Source organism: Pseudonaja textilis, chromosome 4 (genome assembly GCF_049901715.1).
Source record: "Pseudonaja textilis isolate UNSWEBS1 chromosome 4, rPseTex1.2, whole genome shotgun sequence".
Classification (NCBI taxonomy): domain Eukaryota; kingdom Metazoa; phylum Chordata; class Lepidosauria; order Squamata; family Elapidae; genus Pseudonaja; species Pseudonaja textilis.
Window position 1 is genome coordinate 69,308,075 of NC_141993.1, and position 15,516 is coordinate 69,323,590.

General features: G+C 34.2%; 1 protein-coding gene and 1 long non-coding RNA gene across 2 annotated transcripts in view; one reads left to right on the forward strand and one right to left on the reverse strand.

The window, feature by feature from the left end:
* The window catches only part of DHX36 (DEAH-box helicase 36), a 29,621-nt gene that overhangs the window by 8,599 nt on the left and 5,506 nt on the right, over positions 1-15,516 (reverse strand). Inside the window, exons 5-17 of the mRNA XM_026701651.2 lie at positions 14,919-15,089; positions 14,740-14,819; positions 12,230-12,304; positions 11,877-12,043; positions 10,792-10,873; positions 9,394-9,534; positions 8,866-8,968; positions 7,741-7,828; positions 6,160-6,215; positions 4,442-4,506; positions 3,257-3,400; positions 1,403-1,520; positions 44-142 (exon numbers count right to left, since the gene is read on the reverse strand). Coding sequence (XP_026557436.1) covers positions 44-142; positions 1,403-1,520; positions 3,257-3,400; positions 4,442-4,506; positions 6,160-6,215; positions 7,741-7,828; positions 8,866-8,968; positions 9,394-9,534; positions 10,792-10,873; positions 11,877-12,043; positions 12,230-12,304; positions 14,740-14,819; positions 14,919-15,089 — 1,389 coding nt within the window. The remainder of the gene's footprint in view (positions 1-43; positions 143-1,402; positions 1,521-3,256; positions 3,401-4,441; positions 4,507-6,159; positions 6,216-7,740; positions 7,829-8,865; positions 8,969-9,393; positions 9,535-10,791; positions 10,874-11,876; positions 12,044-12,229; positions 12,305-14,739; positions 14,820-14,918; positions 15,090-15,516) is intronic.
* LOC148125882 (uncharacterized) lies at positions 8,008-10,874 on the forward strand. The gene is made up of 2 exons (XR_015743605.1): positions 8,008-8,175; positions 10,821-10,874. It is a non-coding gene; the product is annotated as an uncharacterized LOC148125882 (long non-coding RNA).

The following is a 15,516-nucleotide window of genomic DNA, read 5'->3' on the forward strand; positions in this document are numbered from 1 at the left end:
GTCAAGGACTACCTGTATACAAGCAAGAGAAAAAGAAACTTACCAACTCCTTTAGATGCTTTATGGACAGCAACACAGCATCACGTGATGGTGGATCCATGAGCTTCATCAAGAAGTTTGCAATACCTCCAAGTTTCAAAATCTGAAAGAAAACCATGATTCCACTTGATTATATCTGTCCATAATAAGTAAAACAACTACAATCAAACATCATCTGTAAGAAAACTAAACAAACATACTTAATTCACAACTCTAATGACTTCAAAACCCCAAATGAGCTCACAAAACTCAAAACCAAGAATACCACATAGAACATGAAAAGATTTTTGTAATTTTCTTACAGGGATGAAAGCCAGTTGGGTAACCATTCTCTTTCAAACTCAGAAGGAGATTCTTGTAAGAAAAATAGGCAATGGGAATATTAGGTATATAGGTAATCCTTGATTTACAACCATTTGTTTAGTGACAATTTGAAGTTACAACAGCACTGAAAAAAGTGAGTTACAACCATTTTTCATACTTATGACTGCTGCAGCACCCCATGATCACATGATCAAAATTTGCACGTATTTATGAGTCTCCCTGCCCCGGGGTCATATGGTCACCATTTGTAACCTTTCCTGTCAATTTCCAACAAGCAAAGTCAATGGGGGAAGCCAGATTAATTTAACAACTCCTTATTGACTTATTATTCACCATTATTCACTGGAATAGTTCACTTAAAAACTGTCATAAAATGGACAAAACTCACTTAGCAATTGTTTTGATTAGTGACAGATATTTTGGGTTCAATTGTGGTCTAAGTTTGAGGACTACCTGTATTTGCCACCTTGGATTAAATTAAATTAAAACATGGGATAAAAATATAACAATAAATATGTATTATGAAATCAACTAGAAATCATGCTAACAATGAACTGTATATACTTAATACTATTCAAGATTTCTTTTAAAAACTTTGACAGCCAATATGCATATAAATCAATAGTCTGAATAACACAATTAAATTAACAGTTAACATTAATAAATTGAAGTAAAAGGTCAACATTAACCAATATACAATCAATTATTTTATTCTACCTAATCCTCACAATTTTTAATCTTTTCACTTCAAAGAAAAAAACATCCATTAAAACCTTCCAGCTAATCTATTTTTACTCATTAATGGTTATTTTAAAAATGTACTATCAATTAGCTATTTTTATTGTTTATTTTTGTTTCTGATTTCTGTATCCCAACATCTTTTAGGGCCCTAGCTTTGAACTAGGCCACCCAGAGATTCAGAATTATTGTAAAAGTTACTGAATGGCCAATTCAACATTTTTATCAAAATCAGTTTCCTAAAGAGCAAGACTAAGGCTTCACCAGGATTTATTATCACTGTCCCAATTGTGTAAATTACCTTGATTTGCAAACACAGTTCCTCCAAAGGTGTCCTCAGGATTTCAGGCAACTGATAATCATCTAGCAGACTGGCACGAAGACCATTATACAAGTGGTAGCAGTGGCCGGGTTGGACTCTGTAAAAGTATAAATATATTCTATTAAGTACTTTTTCCCAAGTAGTAATGGAATGCTTTGTGTAATTACAGCTATTTAGTAGCACTTTTACAGAATGGTGTTACATACAAATTCAAACGGAATCATCTAAACGAATTAAAATGGGAAAACATCAAACTTCATATCCATGCCTATCTAATATATCATTCAGAAGCAGTTATAAAGATGGTCAATGGTCTACATTTTATCATTTTTATTTTATTTATAAAATTATCTCTCCTATAAGTGTTGAGCAAACATCTTGTGGCCAAAGACCACTCTTTTATAGTTTTAGGAATGCTTAGTGGTGTATTAACCATTAAGCAGACTAAGTACATGCTTAGGGCACCAGGCCCAAGGAGGTACCATTGAGAATATGGCTTTGTACATTATGTACAAAGGAGGAGGGCACCAAGATTTGTCAGTGCGAGCCTTAATTTGCCACTGGAAATGCTGATAATACATAGTGTGGGATAAAATCTTGTCACCAATGTAAGTGGGGTTTAGGTATTCTCTTTGGAGAATATGGAGGGTTTTGTTTTTAAAACCCCAAAACTTTTTATATTACCTTACCGCAGGGGTGTCAAACTCGCAGCCTGTGGGCCAGATGATGTCATATGCTGGCCACGTCCACCCTAGTTTAGCAAAGGTGGGAAAGTCACAATACGTCATGTGATGACGTGATGACCCAGTTTTAGAAATAGCCATTTTGATTTAATGATTAAGCACCAGCCTAGAAACTGGGAGTTCCAATCCTGCCTTAGACTCAAAGGCATCTAAGTGACTTAGAGCCAATAACTTTCTCTCAGCCCTAAGGAGGACAATGGCAAAAAAACTTCTGAAAATCTTGCAAGGAAAACTACAGGGATAATTGTAGTTATGGGTATATGCAGGAAGAGACACACATAAAAACCCCTCGTTCAGATGCTTGGAATTTGGGATTTACAAATATTTATATGCAACTGATGTTGAACTCTATGTTTTAAATGAACGTTAGTAAATGGATAACACCTAGAATAAAAAATACTGATAAATCCACACTGAGTGATTAGTTTACAAACACATACAACATCATCAAATCAACAAAAAGGACCTGACCCTCTGAATTCAACTTCTCATGTTATCTGTACACATTTGTATGGAAAAGAAGAAGAGAATTCTTCTGAGGCTCCAACAACTTTTGATGGTACAATGGTCAAAATACATTTAGTTTAGAGTTCATATTTTTATTGTAACTCATATTACATACTACTTTTTTAATGCAAGTATCAAGAGATCACAGGAAAAGTAAAATCAAACAACTGAATTGACATATTTAAATTAAGTTTAAATACCACAGAAAATAATCATGTTAATAATTGGGAAAGCCACTAACACGTACAATTTGGGTATCCATTTTAATAGTTTAAGCACCTGACTGAGTGAACTATGAAAATAGCAGGGGTTGCATTTGATAAAGCAATTTCTACCCAATGCCCTGATATATTTACCATAAAATATAATGGTGCTCTGTTGTACTACCTTGATTGTCCACTCATTAAAAAAGTATTAAAATTAGAAGAGGCAGTCAGCAAATAAAAATTCAATAGGGAAGACTTCAATATTAAGAAAGCATCTGCAGTAAAGGGAAAAAAATGAAATGTCTTCAAAGTTAATTAGAAAATGTTCCAAATGCCAACATTTTCCTGCTTGACAAATTTTATAACAATAGGCTTACCTTCCTGCTCTCCCTTTTCTTTGCTTGGCATTTGCTTTGCTAACCCATTCTGCAGCCATTGTGCTGATATTGTTCTGCGTGTCAAAATGAGTTTCTTTTATCTTTCCTCCATCTATAACATAAACTACATCATCTATGGTGATACTGCAGAAATGAAAAACAGAGAAATGAGAAATAGATAAGCAATTTGCTTATCTACATCACACAGATTCTTAGCTAATACTTTTATGAAGCAATTTTCTCCTTGCAAGAAATATTGTCCTTTTTCTCCCTCATGGCTGATGTATCAAGCCATAAAGAACAGCAACAATTACTGGCTACTGCTTTGTTTCTTCCCTTGCCAAAAAGTGAAATAAAATAAAAAAGGCAATCCTGGTTATACTGTAGTGTGAAATGGTGAAATTATCAGAGGACAAAATTACACTGCAATATTAGAATTAAACCACATTGCCAGATATAATTGGGAGAAACTTGATGGAATTGCTTAATGTTTAATACTTAACTTTGACATAGTGTTAATTCTACATATAATTAGCTACATTTCATCAATAAGAATTGCCAGTCTGAGCATCAAATAAATTGTAGAACAGGTATCTTAAGCCAAATAAATCTGCCTTAATTAAGACTGGCACAGTGGAAACTTAGCAGTATAAGCAAAACAGCAATGTACTATTCATTTAATTTCTTGCTTTCTGAGGCATAACCAAAAAAAGAAAGAAAGAAAGAAAGAAAGAAAGAAAGAAAGAAAGAAAGAAAGAAAGAAAGAAAGAAAGAAAAGCATCTGTACATTTATTCTGTTAGCCTCCCCTACTCAATTTGATGCCCTCCACAATTTCCCAGCACAGACAGTCCATATCCTGGTTTAGAATTCTGCAATTCTTGGCTCAATTAAATTATGGCAGGTTCAGCAAAGTTGCCACGGGCACTGACCCTAACTTCAAACTCAGGAATGCAATTCAATTTATAAATGCTGAAAATTCCTAGATCCTCTTGTATATTCTTTAAAATATCTAAACAAAATAGTCTAATAATAAAAAAACAGAGAAAATAAGGTTTAGAAATATTTCCCTCCATTTTACTCCTACTATGATGCAAAGAAATCACTTTTTATTGCTGCTCAAATTTTTGCTAATAAATTTGAGTAGCAAATTTCATGTATTTTTAGTATCATAAACTAATGTTTACCTAGTCTCAGCAATGTTTGTAGCAATTACAATTTTACGAACTCCAGGAGGGGTCTTTTTGAACACCTAAGGAAAAGCATGAAAAAGACACAAAGATAATAAACATTGTTATAAAATCCAGTTTTATTACAAGGATTTTTAATATTATTTGTTAAATTTATTAAATATTAAATCACTTCAGTTAAAACAAACAATGAATTTGAAACACATTATTTAAATACCAAGTACTAGCAATCAAACAGAAACAAAACTTTGAAATATGGAATCTGGAGCTAAACTTCTTATATAGAGAGAGATTTGCTCAAATCAGTGGGATTTGAGCCACTCTTCACATATTCAAGTGCCACAGACAAGTGATCTATTATTGTTATGTCAAAATCCGATTACCACCAATAATCTTTAATCTCTTGAAAAATAAGTGTTTGAAAGTAGGATAACTTCCCCTAATTAAAGCATTATGTTCTTTATCTTAGAGATATATTTATTATTTATATTAACTCTGTTTGTTGTAAGCCAGTTGCAAACCAGACAAAAGGGGATCAGATCTGGCTTTGCCAGTTGGCAGGGAGGTATAAAAGGGAAGGGATATGCAATCTTGCGGATGGTTGATGATTTGAAGTTGTTCCCTCCACCTCTAACAGATTTAACAGATAATCAGAGTTGGAAGGGACCTTGTAGGTCATCTAGCTCAATCCCCTGCCCAAGCGGGAGATCCTATACCATTTCTGACAAATGACAGTCCAATCTCTTCTTGAAAGTCTCAAGTAATGATGCTCCTACAACTTCCAAGGGCAAGCTGTTCCATTGGTTGATTAGTCTCACTGTCAGAAAGTTTCTCCTTATTTCCAGGTTAAATCTCTCCTTGTTCAGTTTCCATCCATTATTCCTTGTCTGGCCTACAGATGCTTTAGGAAATAGCTTGACCCCTTCCTCTCTGTGGCAGCCCCTCAAATATTGGAAGACCGCTATCATGTCTCCCCTGGTCCTTCTCTTCACTAGACTAGCCATGCCCAGTTCCTGTAACCATTCTTCGTATGTTTTAGTCTCCGGTCCCCTAATCATCCTGGTTGCTCTTCTCTGTACTTTACTCAACATCTTTTTTATAACGTGGTGACCAAAACTGGATGCAGTACTCTAGGTGTGGTCTTACTAAGGCTTTATAAAGTGATATTAGTACCTCACTTGATCTTGATTGTATCCCTCTGTTAATGCAATTTAGGATTGCATTAGCTTTTTTGGCTGCTGCTGCACACTGCTGGATCATATTTAGCTGGTTGTCAACTAAGACTCCAAGATCCCTCTCACAGTTACTGCTATTAAGTCTGGTTTTCACCCAGTCTATATGTGTACTTTTGGTTTCATTTTGTTAGATATGGCCCAGTGTTCTAGTCTTATCAAGATCCACCTGGATCTTGAACCTCTGTTTTTATTTCTCCTCTTATACTATGATATGTTGCTTGTTATAATCATCCAGAGTCACTTAAGAATGATGTAGAAATGTGATAAATAAATGAATAAATGCCAGGTTGCAAAGCACCCTAATAATGATTACATGACTGTGAGATGCTGCAACAGTCATAAATGCAAGCACTGGTTGTAGAGCTATTATTTTTTACACTGTTGTAACTTTAAACAATTGCCAAATGATACGGTCAGTATGGGAGGACTACTACTACAAATAAAGTTAATATAATTATGGTTAGCACTAGTTATACATACCTGAGTTTGGTTAACAGTAGGCATTAATGAATGCAAAGGTATGATGACAAACCTATCTGAAAATTAAAATACACATGATGTTGTATGTGAAATTCAGTTATAAAACAGAAAAAAAGTAGAGAGTTTAAGAATAAAAAGACAATGAAGCTGTACAGTTCTCAAAGATACTTTCCAATTAATTAAAAACTTAAGTTTTATTATAAATGATTTTTAATACAGTCACATTTGTTGTTACTAAGATAAAAACACTGTACATTTTCAGTATTAGGATAGGTATTGAATAAATTGGAATGGATGGATTTGACAGAAAGAATAATGATAAATATTTAATCAAAATTTCAGAGCAGCCAGTAATGTGTAAAACATTGGAAGGGATGATCTCTTCATCTATGGAGATTGGAGTATTCCATCTCTGATATTTTTAAGGAAAAACTGAAGAGTTACTTCTCAAGAATCATTTAGTTTTTCTCTGTTACAAAGGGCTAACTAGATTGTATTATTCTCCATTCCAAATGTACAGTTTTAACAGCGGGGAGAAATGGGACGGGATGGGGACAGTTGCTCCAGAGTGCATGTTCCTGTGAACAAAATGAACAATTTATAATTTTGAAATAGGCACATCTATCTTTACAGAGGATGCTACTACTTTAATGTATCAGGGACAGGAGAATGCTTTCCTTACACTAATATGCTCTTGAAAATCCTTTTTAAAATAGTTCACACTGCCCCAGTAAACATTATATGTATGTACAGCTATTCTAAAATGGATAATCATTAAGATCTTTTTCAAATTATATTGCAATTATACTTTGCTTAGTTATTCAGGCTCTAGTCTCACTTCTGGACTCTACTTGGGGCTACCTTTGAAGAGCATTCAGAAGCTACAGCTGGTACAGATTGTGGTGGCATGGATAGTTCTTGTGACCGAAGAATTGTCTATGTAACCTCACTGCTCGGTGACCTGCATTGGCTGCCAATTTGCTTCTAGGTGCAATTCAAGGTGTTTACAGCTTGTTAAATAAATGTTTATGAAATAAATGAAAAAAATCACTAAATATTAGTGTTATCTGTTTAGTTTGATTTCCTTAGCAAAACCTATATAAATTCACAGGTAAAGGCATGCAAACATTCAGAAATGAAAATATGAAAGGGATAAATGTTTTTTTCGCAGAACTGTATAGACATTGGATTGCAGTTTAAATCTATTACGCTAGAATTAATCAGCCAAAGCCCCAGAGTCATTACAGTGGGGTAGCATATCTAATATGTTTCTGTTATTGTTGCTGCTATTATTATCATCATCTCTTTGACCTATCCCTTAAATTCTATTATTACTTACTGTGCTGCCTTTCCAACTATGCAACTAGTGCCATTATTATTCAACATAACATAGATATACATAGCTTTATGAATTAGAATAGTTGCTCAACAGTGTTGATTTAGTTCTTCATTCCACTTCCAAATTGTAAGATAATGTAAGCCAATATGGTGTATGTCTGAAAATGATTTACTGAATTATTCTACAAAAAGTCTAGTCTACCATATGGTATTAACGAAACTCTTTCAATTTTAAAATTTTACCTGATTTAAACATAACTTGAGAAACCAGAAGATCATGCAGTGTGCTAATGTTATCCCATCCAGGAAGAAATACCAGAATTGCGCCTTCCTGGATGTAAAACAGGTATGTTAAACAACAAATCTGCATTTTTAAATTCATAAATATAGCATACAAATATAGTATACAAAATTCTAGGCCAAACTTTTTAAATACAGCTTGTTTAAACAGAGATAGGCTAACCCTCATCTGAAGCAAAGGCCTAGATTTTTTCTTCTTTTTTTTTCCAGCCACCAACAACCAGAGGATATACTGTGCCAATGAAATTAAAAGAGGACTACATATTATATTTTTATATAAAGCAGACACAATTCTATTCACACACCATACATTAAAAACTATCTCCACCTTCTCATTTTCATCCCATTTCCACTAGACCACATTGGAACTTCAGAAATGTAAGTTATATTAACCTCTTCTTATCGTAACAAAGAAATAAAAAATGTTTTGTTTTCTCTCAAGCTATGTAGCTTAAGATAAGAAGGAATATTTTCTGTTTATAAACATGAAGTAGTTCTTAAAATAACCCATTCAAGCCTATAAATTTACTTCCTAGCCATATATTTGAGTGAATGTTTGGAATGGCAGTGATCTTGCATCATGCTCATCATTTATTGAAAAAAGGTTAAAGTCATCAGATAATGGTCAAAACCTGGTTTCTCATTTTATTGTCAAAATCTGATAGCCTAGTATTATTCAATACTATATAAATTAACACTTGTATAGGCAATGTATAACAGTAAAATATTTCCTTTTTTTATTTAGATGTTTTATTCCACCTTTATTGCTTTATAAGTAACTCGATGTGATAAAGATACTTAGTACTTGGTCCTCTTCCTACACAACAACAAGCCCATGAGGTGGGCTGGATTGAGAGACAATGAGTAATTCAAAGTTACTCAGCTCTCTTTCATGCCTAAGGCAGGACTAGAACTCAGTCTCCTGGTTTCTAGGCCAGCATCTTAACCATTACACCAATATGGCTCTTTTCACTGTTTCTCAATGTATATTAACACTTCTCTGCAGATGACTAAACAAACAAGTAAATAAAACAAGCAAGCCAGTCTACTAGCCAATAAGAAACTCACCTCTTCTTCAAGAGCAATATATCTTATTAATGCTGCTATCAAATCAAGATCAATTTTATCATCATCTATCATTTCCAGTGCATCAATTGTAGCTTCTGAATATCTAGAAATCATGTAGAGATTGAAGAATCAGTACAGCCAATACAAAATTGCTATGCTTATGAAGGTTATGCTGCTTTTCATTGTATGAAAAAGAAAGAACAAAATTAATTATAGCGTGTGTTAAGGTCAGGGTAACAGTTCTAAAAAGGAATTACATTAAATAAATTATTTGTTTTCAGGCAATTTTTTTTGCTTTCCCTTACATATCTACTTACATCTACTGTAAATTTGTCATGAATTAATTTACTGAGAATTCAATACACTTATCAAAAATTCTAAAAATACTGCTACTTGTATCCTGCTGTTTCATAATCTTTATATACATGTTTATCATGAAGTCAACTGTTAGTCAATAACTTTCTTCCTTAGAAAAAAATAAGAGTTATTAGATAACATTGGAAAGTTACTTTAAAAAGGGACACATACCGTGTTCTTAGTTGCTTTACATAATCTGGCCATTGTTCATGATAAATTTCTTCTTTTTCTTCCTTTTCTGGTCTGCTTATATGTCCCTGCATAAATCTCTTTTTCCAATGTGGCCTGCGATCTGTATTTTCTGGCATGTACCTTCAAAAAGACACAATGTTATAATTACAGACTTGTAACAAGATTAGATTTGCTTGCAAAATGGATTTCTACTTTTTTTTTTTTTTACTCCACTACAAGTAATCCTCGCTTAAAGTAATTGGGAACAGAATTTCTATCAGTAAGCAATGTGGTGATAAAGCACTACATCAAGGGTGTCAAACTCAAGGCTCAGGGAGCCACATCCAGCCCATGGGATGCTTAGATCTCACCCACAGGGCCGCCCTGGAAATAGTGAAGGACCATCCGCAGTGTGTCTGCCAACAAAAACGGAATTTACGAGGGCTGTGCTTTACCCACCCGAGCTGTTTTCACTGGCAAAAAGTTACAGGCCATTGCAGCTGAAAACAAAGCTAGGGAGCCCATTTTCGTTGGCAGAGGGCTCAGGCCACCATAGGCACTGACATGAGTGATGCTGAGCTGGCTATGCACACCCTGGCCACGCCTAACCTAGTTCCCCGAGGTCAAACACAACCCTGATGCGGCCCAAGTTTGATACCCCTGCACTACATCATGTGACTGTATCACTTACCTGTTAACCATATCACTTAGTAGCAATACCAGCATCGTTGCCATAGTTACATGAAAATCATGGGTTGCTGGGCAAGGACCTCACGTGACTGTGACTTGCAATTCCTGCCAAGCATCCCATAAGCAAAGCCAATGCAGAAGCTGGCTGGAAGGTGCAAATCCTGGGCAGCTTGCAAGCAGACCAGAGGGTGGGTGAATACTACAGAGCAAGGTAGGGTTGAGACATCACACAATTGTGTGCAGATTGGGAAGGAAGGGTTGCAAGTCTGCTATGGAGTATGAGAGCCTTTGAATTTTCTCTCTATAAGAGAGAAAAGCAGTGGAAGCAACGTGCAACTTTCCGTGCCCAATTCCCATTGACCTTGCTTGTAGGAAGCTGGCAGAAAGGTTACAAATTGCAATTGTGTGATCATGGGATGCTGCAAACCCTTCTGTGAGCCAGTTGCTGAACACCCAGATCATGAACACATGATTGTGGGAGTGATGCAATGGCTGGAACTTCAAGGCCAGTCATTCAGCTTAATCACAACTTTGAATGTTCGTTGAACAAGTGAAGATTAATTTATTCTGAAAGGTTTAGCTAAGGATCATGTGCGGGAATATGAAGAAAGATTAGAGGGAAACCTTATGCATAGGTTGAAATCTATATGTTGCTCAATCCAGATTAGAATTAATTCTGAAAAGGAAAAAAGGAATCTTTTAAGCTACCTTAATTTCTCAATTACATCTTCCAAAAGGTATTCCTTGACCGGATAAGCCAAGCCAGGAATATGGATCATAGGACAACTGTCTGCGGTAAAGAAGAGAAAAAAATATTACAATACTAGCATTTTTAACAGACTGCTATGTGAATGAATTAGGCATAAAATACTGTACCAAAAGAAAAGAATGTGAAGCATGTACAGAATAAACATACAGGATAAAAGACCCTCTCAAAAAAACTTTGTACTGATCTAGTTTCTTAAAAAGAATGTAAACGTTCTTTTACACATTCTTACACAAGAATACTATAAGGAACATAAAACAAAAACCCAAACTGCAAACTTATCTATGCATTAGAAGGTAAAAGAGTAAGCCTGTAGCATCTTGGGAACATGCACTGTTAGTATTCATGTAAAGCTGCTGTTTGGATTAGTTAACAGTATCTATGGGCTATACTTGCATAAGTTCAAGAACGATTGCTACGACAAGCAGCAAAGCACAATAGAAACCCAACTAAACCCTCATCATGCTTCTAAATTATCTACACATGAATACCAGAAATTGATTTTGTGCTGTGGTCTTCAAAGAAATGAACTAAGTCTCAAGGAAATGAACTAAAGCGGGGACCTGCACATCCCAAACCCCACTTTCCAACAAATTCATTTAATTACTGGCTTCCAAAATATGTAAACATATATGTAAATATTATGTTAAGTTTGGAACATCTATTTTGCACTGTGAAGCTATGAAATCACTCCAAGTTATAAGAACCTATTTTTTTTACCCAAATAAAAAATGCTATAAAACATTAACTGAAATTAAATTAAAATGTTTGATTTTTGTCCTGACCTCACTTTATATTTTGTAAAATTAGTCAAATTTAGATGCACCTTAGTTTGGTTTAAAGAATCAAACTACCCCATACCACCCCATACATTAGCCATTTTGATTTAGTTATTCTTATTCAGAAGTATTCAACACTAGTTTCATGCTCACTTGATTTCTCAGTGTAGACTTGTTTTATTTTTAAATATTAACAACAGTTAAAACTAATTATGTTTTACATATTAAAATTTGAGTATGTCATATACCAAAATAATCTGAAAACTTCTCAGCATTCAGTGTAGCACTCATCAGAATTATTTTCAAATCTAGTCGTACATTCAGGAGGTCTTTAATTATTGCCATTAAAACATCTGATTGAAGATTTCTCTCATGGACTTCATCAAGGATTACATGACTTACACTGGACAATTGTCTACAACAAAAAATACAAAGGAAATAACACAGTGGCTTTCAAAACTAGGAAATACAATTAAAAAGTTGTAGGTAAATGGAAATGACTAGCCATAGCAAGTACAATAATTAGCAGCAACAAATGTTCCGTTAAATAAATCCTTGAAAAGCTCATTTACTGGTTCTTGATAAAAAAAAAAAAACATACTTGTCTGACTGGAGCCACTGCAGGACAATTCCTGTTGTGCAGTATAAAATTGAACCTTGTCTCCTTGGCAACCGGCTGAAAGAAATCCATTAAGAATACTTCAGTTCCCCTTTTTTGCATTTGAAAAAAATCAATAGAGGACTAGGAAGAGACATAGCATTTTAAAAGCTGTAATGAATCAATATGACTTCAGCAACAGCTCTATACACTTATTAAGATTCAAATGAAGTGAGTAGAAGTGCAAAATAAAGATGACAACTATAATTCTATCAACACATTTCCTGAGACAAAATCTCAATTGAAATCAATAGCGTGGATCAAAACTTGCATTCAATCATATTCCACTGGCATTAGAAACAATCTATAAGCTGCTTGAATAGCATACAAAAAGATTTTCGTGGTGCTGAAAAAATAATGTCAGGAAAATGGCTATTGAATTCTAGCTGCACTAAAGAATGGAAGAAACTCTTCACAGAAATGACTATCTGGAATTAGTTATGCACAAATAGTACTACACTGATTATACTAAAAAAATACTCTGGGTGATTTAAGAAGTACTCATGGTGGACAAGAGAACTGCCCATAATTTCAAGCTAAAATAAAAATAATAATAGTTTTACTTCTCATAAAATCATCAAAACATGATATGATAGTGCAAAATTTCAAACAATTTGTGACAGATACCCCAAATACATGGAGATTTTAAAAGAGTATATCAAAATCTTGCAAAATTTGGTCATTTTATTAAATCTATCCATTTTTAAACAATACTATTATTCTTTATTTGTGGGTTCTTTCCTGAATCATCTTTAGAGTCATGAGCATCATGAGTAGGGGTTGGACTAGAAGACCTCTAAGGTCCCTTCCAACTCTGTTATTCTGTTAGCTTGTTATTTGGAACCAAACAACACCCTAATCTACGGTTTAAATAGTAGTTGTTCAGCTTTTTAAACAAATTCATTGGAATTGAAGCATGAGATCAGTAAACTAAAGCTTATTCAAATAATTGAATAATCCAATGTGAAAATAAAAGAAAAAGAGCAGCCACTTCCAATGTAATCACATAAGCACTATACTGGGTACTATAATATAGATAAGCCTTGTTTAGCAATTGCCTAATTTTGCAACCATTTGCAGTTACAATGCTGATGAAAAAGTAACTTTATGCCCAATCATTGCAAATAGCAACTTCGTCTGTAAAAGAAACAAAAGCTGAACTAAGATCATAAGCACAGTTGTAGTTTCACGTAGGAACTGCTTCACTGAACAACTGAGTTGTTAGTCTAAACTGTAGTCACTAAAGAAAGACCACCTGCATTGTGTTTTGCTATGAACTACTTTAACTTCAATACACAAAGCACAGTACAAATGAAGCAACATTCAAGAAAACAGCAACATACACACATTTTGGTCACAGTAGCACAAGTCATTCGATTAACGTTTGATCCAGAAGTCATCCTTTGTTTAATTTATTCTAGCTTATGGTGTGTTTTGCCTAGCTAGCGGTATCAAAAGTCAATCTTATGATGGTCCTGAAAACCAATCATGACAGCTTGCATTTTGTGATCTTGCTGGCAATCGTCCTAATTCTTTCAAACACTAGTAAATATAAATCCCAACATCTTACCCACTTCAACATGGCAAAAAACAGATAGTACCAATGAATTGATAGATAATCCTCTTTATCTTTATTCCAAATGTTTCTGTGTTAGCCTTACTAATCAAAAATGTTTTATCACGCAGTTTGCTTCAGAAACCTGTAATAACTTAATTATCCCTGTTGTTCTTTCTTTGAACTTATTTGGCTGTTTCTAGAACAAACAGGTATTCAAGGCATTTGTAAAGGCAGCACATTAAAGCCTAACTTAGACCTCAGTATGTGTGTCAATATTCAAAGTGAAGCCTTATGCATTTCCTTCATTCTGAAATAAGACATCTTATTTTTTATTCCTTTTTTCTCCTGATCCTTTTCTAAATATGATCATTATTCTTCTTACATCATCCAGCTGGACAACGCAATTTCATAAATTCATAAATTTCCCCGTCTTCATAAATCCCCCAATTCTTCATTACTATTTTCCAAACAGTATCATTTCAACCTTTCTTTATGTCAATCACTGTCTCTTTTCAGTGTTAGAAAAATAACAGTGTAATTATATAGGTATCTCTACACATATGCAAGAATGTGGCTAATCATTTCTCTTTCTATCAATATTTGTCACAGTAAAATATTGCTTGGCTACAAAACTAACATTGTTAAACTGCAACTCTAACACATCAGTGGAGTTTCTGAAAGTTGTGCAATCATGTATATGATTTTAAAGGCCGATCGAACTTCAGAGCTTCCTTTTTGTTCAAGTTATTGTGATGCGTAAATCATTCTTGCCTATAAAAATAAAATAAAATTTGATCTAGCCATCCAAATCTTAACTATACTTCCAACTGACTGGAAAATGTTCAAGAGAATCTTCATTCTATGAAATGTCAGGTTGTAAACAAGAATCACATACCTTTCAAGACGAATTTGATATCCTGTGCTTTTTCCATTACCACAGCTTTCAGCCCTTTCTGCTGCAACTCTTTCTGCTACCTTAATTTTTTTTAAAAAAGAAATACCTTATTAAAATCTAAGTTTTTCTAAAACATAGTTACTACTTTTAATTACAGAAAGGAGTTAAATACCACTTACAGAAATAGCACTGATTCTCCTAGGCTGAGTGCACACAATCCTGCAAGAAGATCCTTTTCCTCTTTCAATATAGTCATCCAAAATGAACTGGGTTACCTGGGTTGTCTTTCCACAACCAGTCTCACCACTTATTACAGTTACCCGGCTATTATTTATAAGGTTGACGAGCTCCTGTTTTGAAAAACATAAAAGTGATCACTTTGTGTGTATAAATGCAACACCTGCGTATCCATGCACCAATTCATTGATGAAGCAAATAAAATTCACACTACACGCTGATAAAGTTAGTGCTTGGTTTCAATTTTGTTTATGTCTGAACTGCTCTTCTAAATAAAATTTTAAAATTTTGAATCATTTTAAAAGATACGTAACATAGCCAGAAACAATTATACCAACTGTAGCCGCTTTGGGAAAAGAAAAAAAAACAGACATGTTGGGAATTAAAATGCAGTCTGGATTTGCAGAAACCAAATGCTTATTGTTTGATGCATCTCCAGTAAAGAAAACAGCTGCACTAGATCTGAAATGTTTGCATTTATTCTTAATTATCTGATTAGAAAAATGGATTAATACATGGAACTAAATAGAAACAAAGACA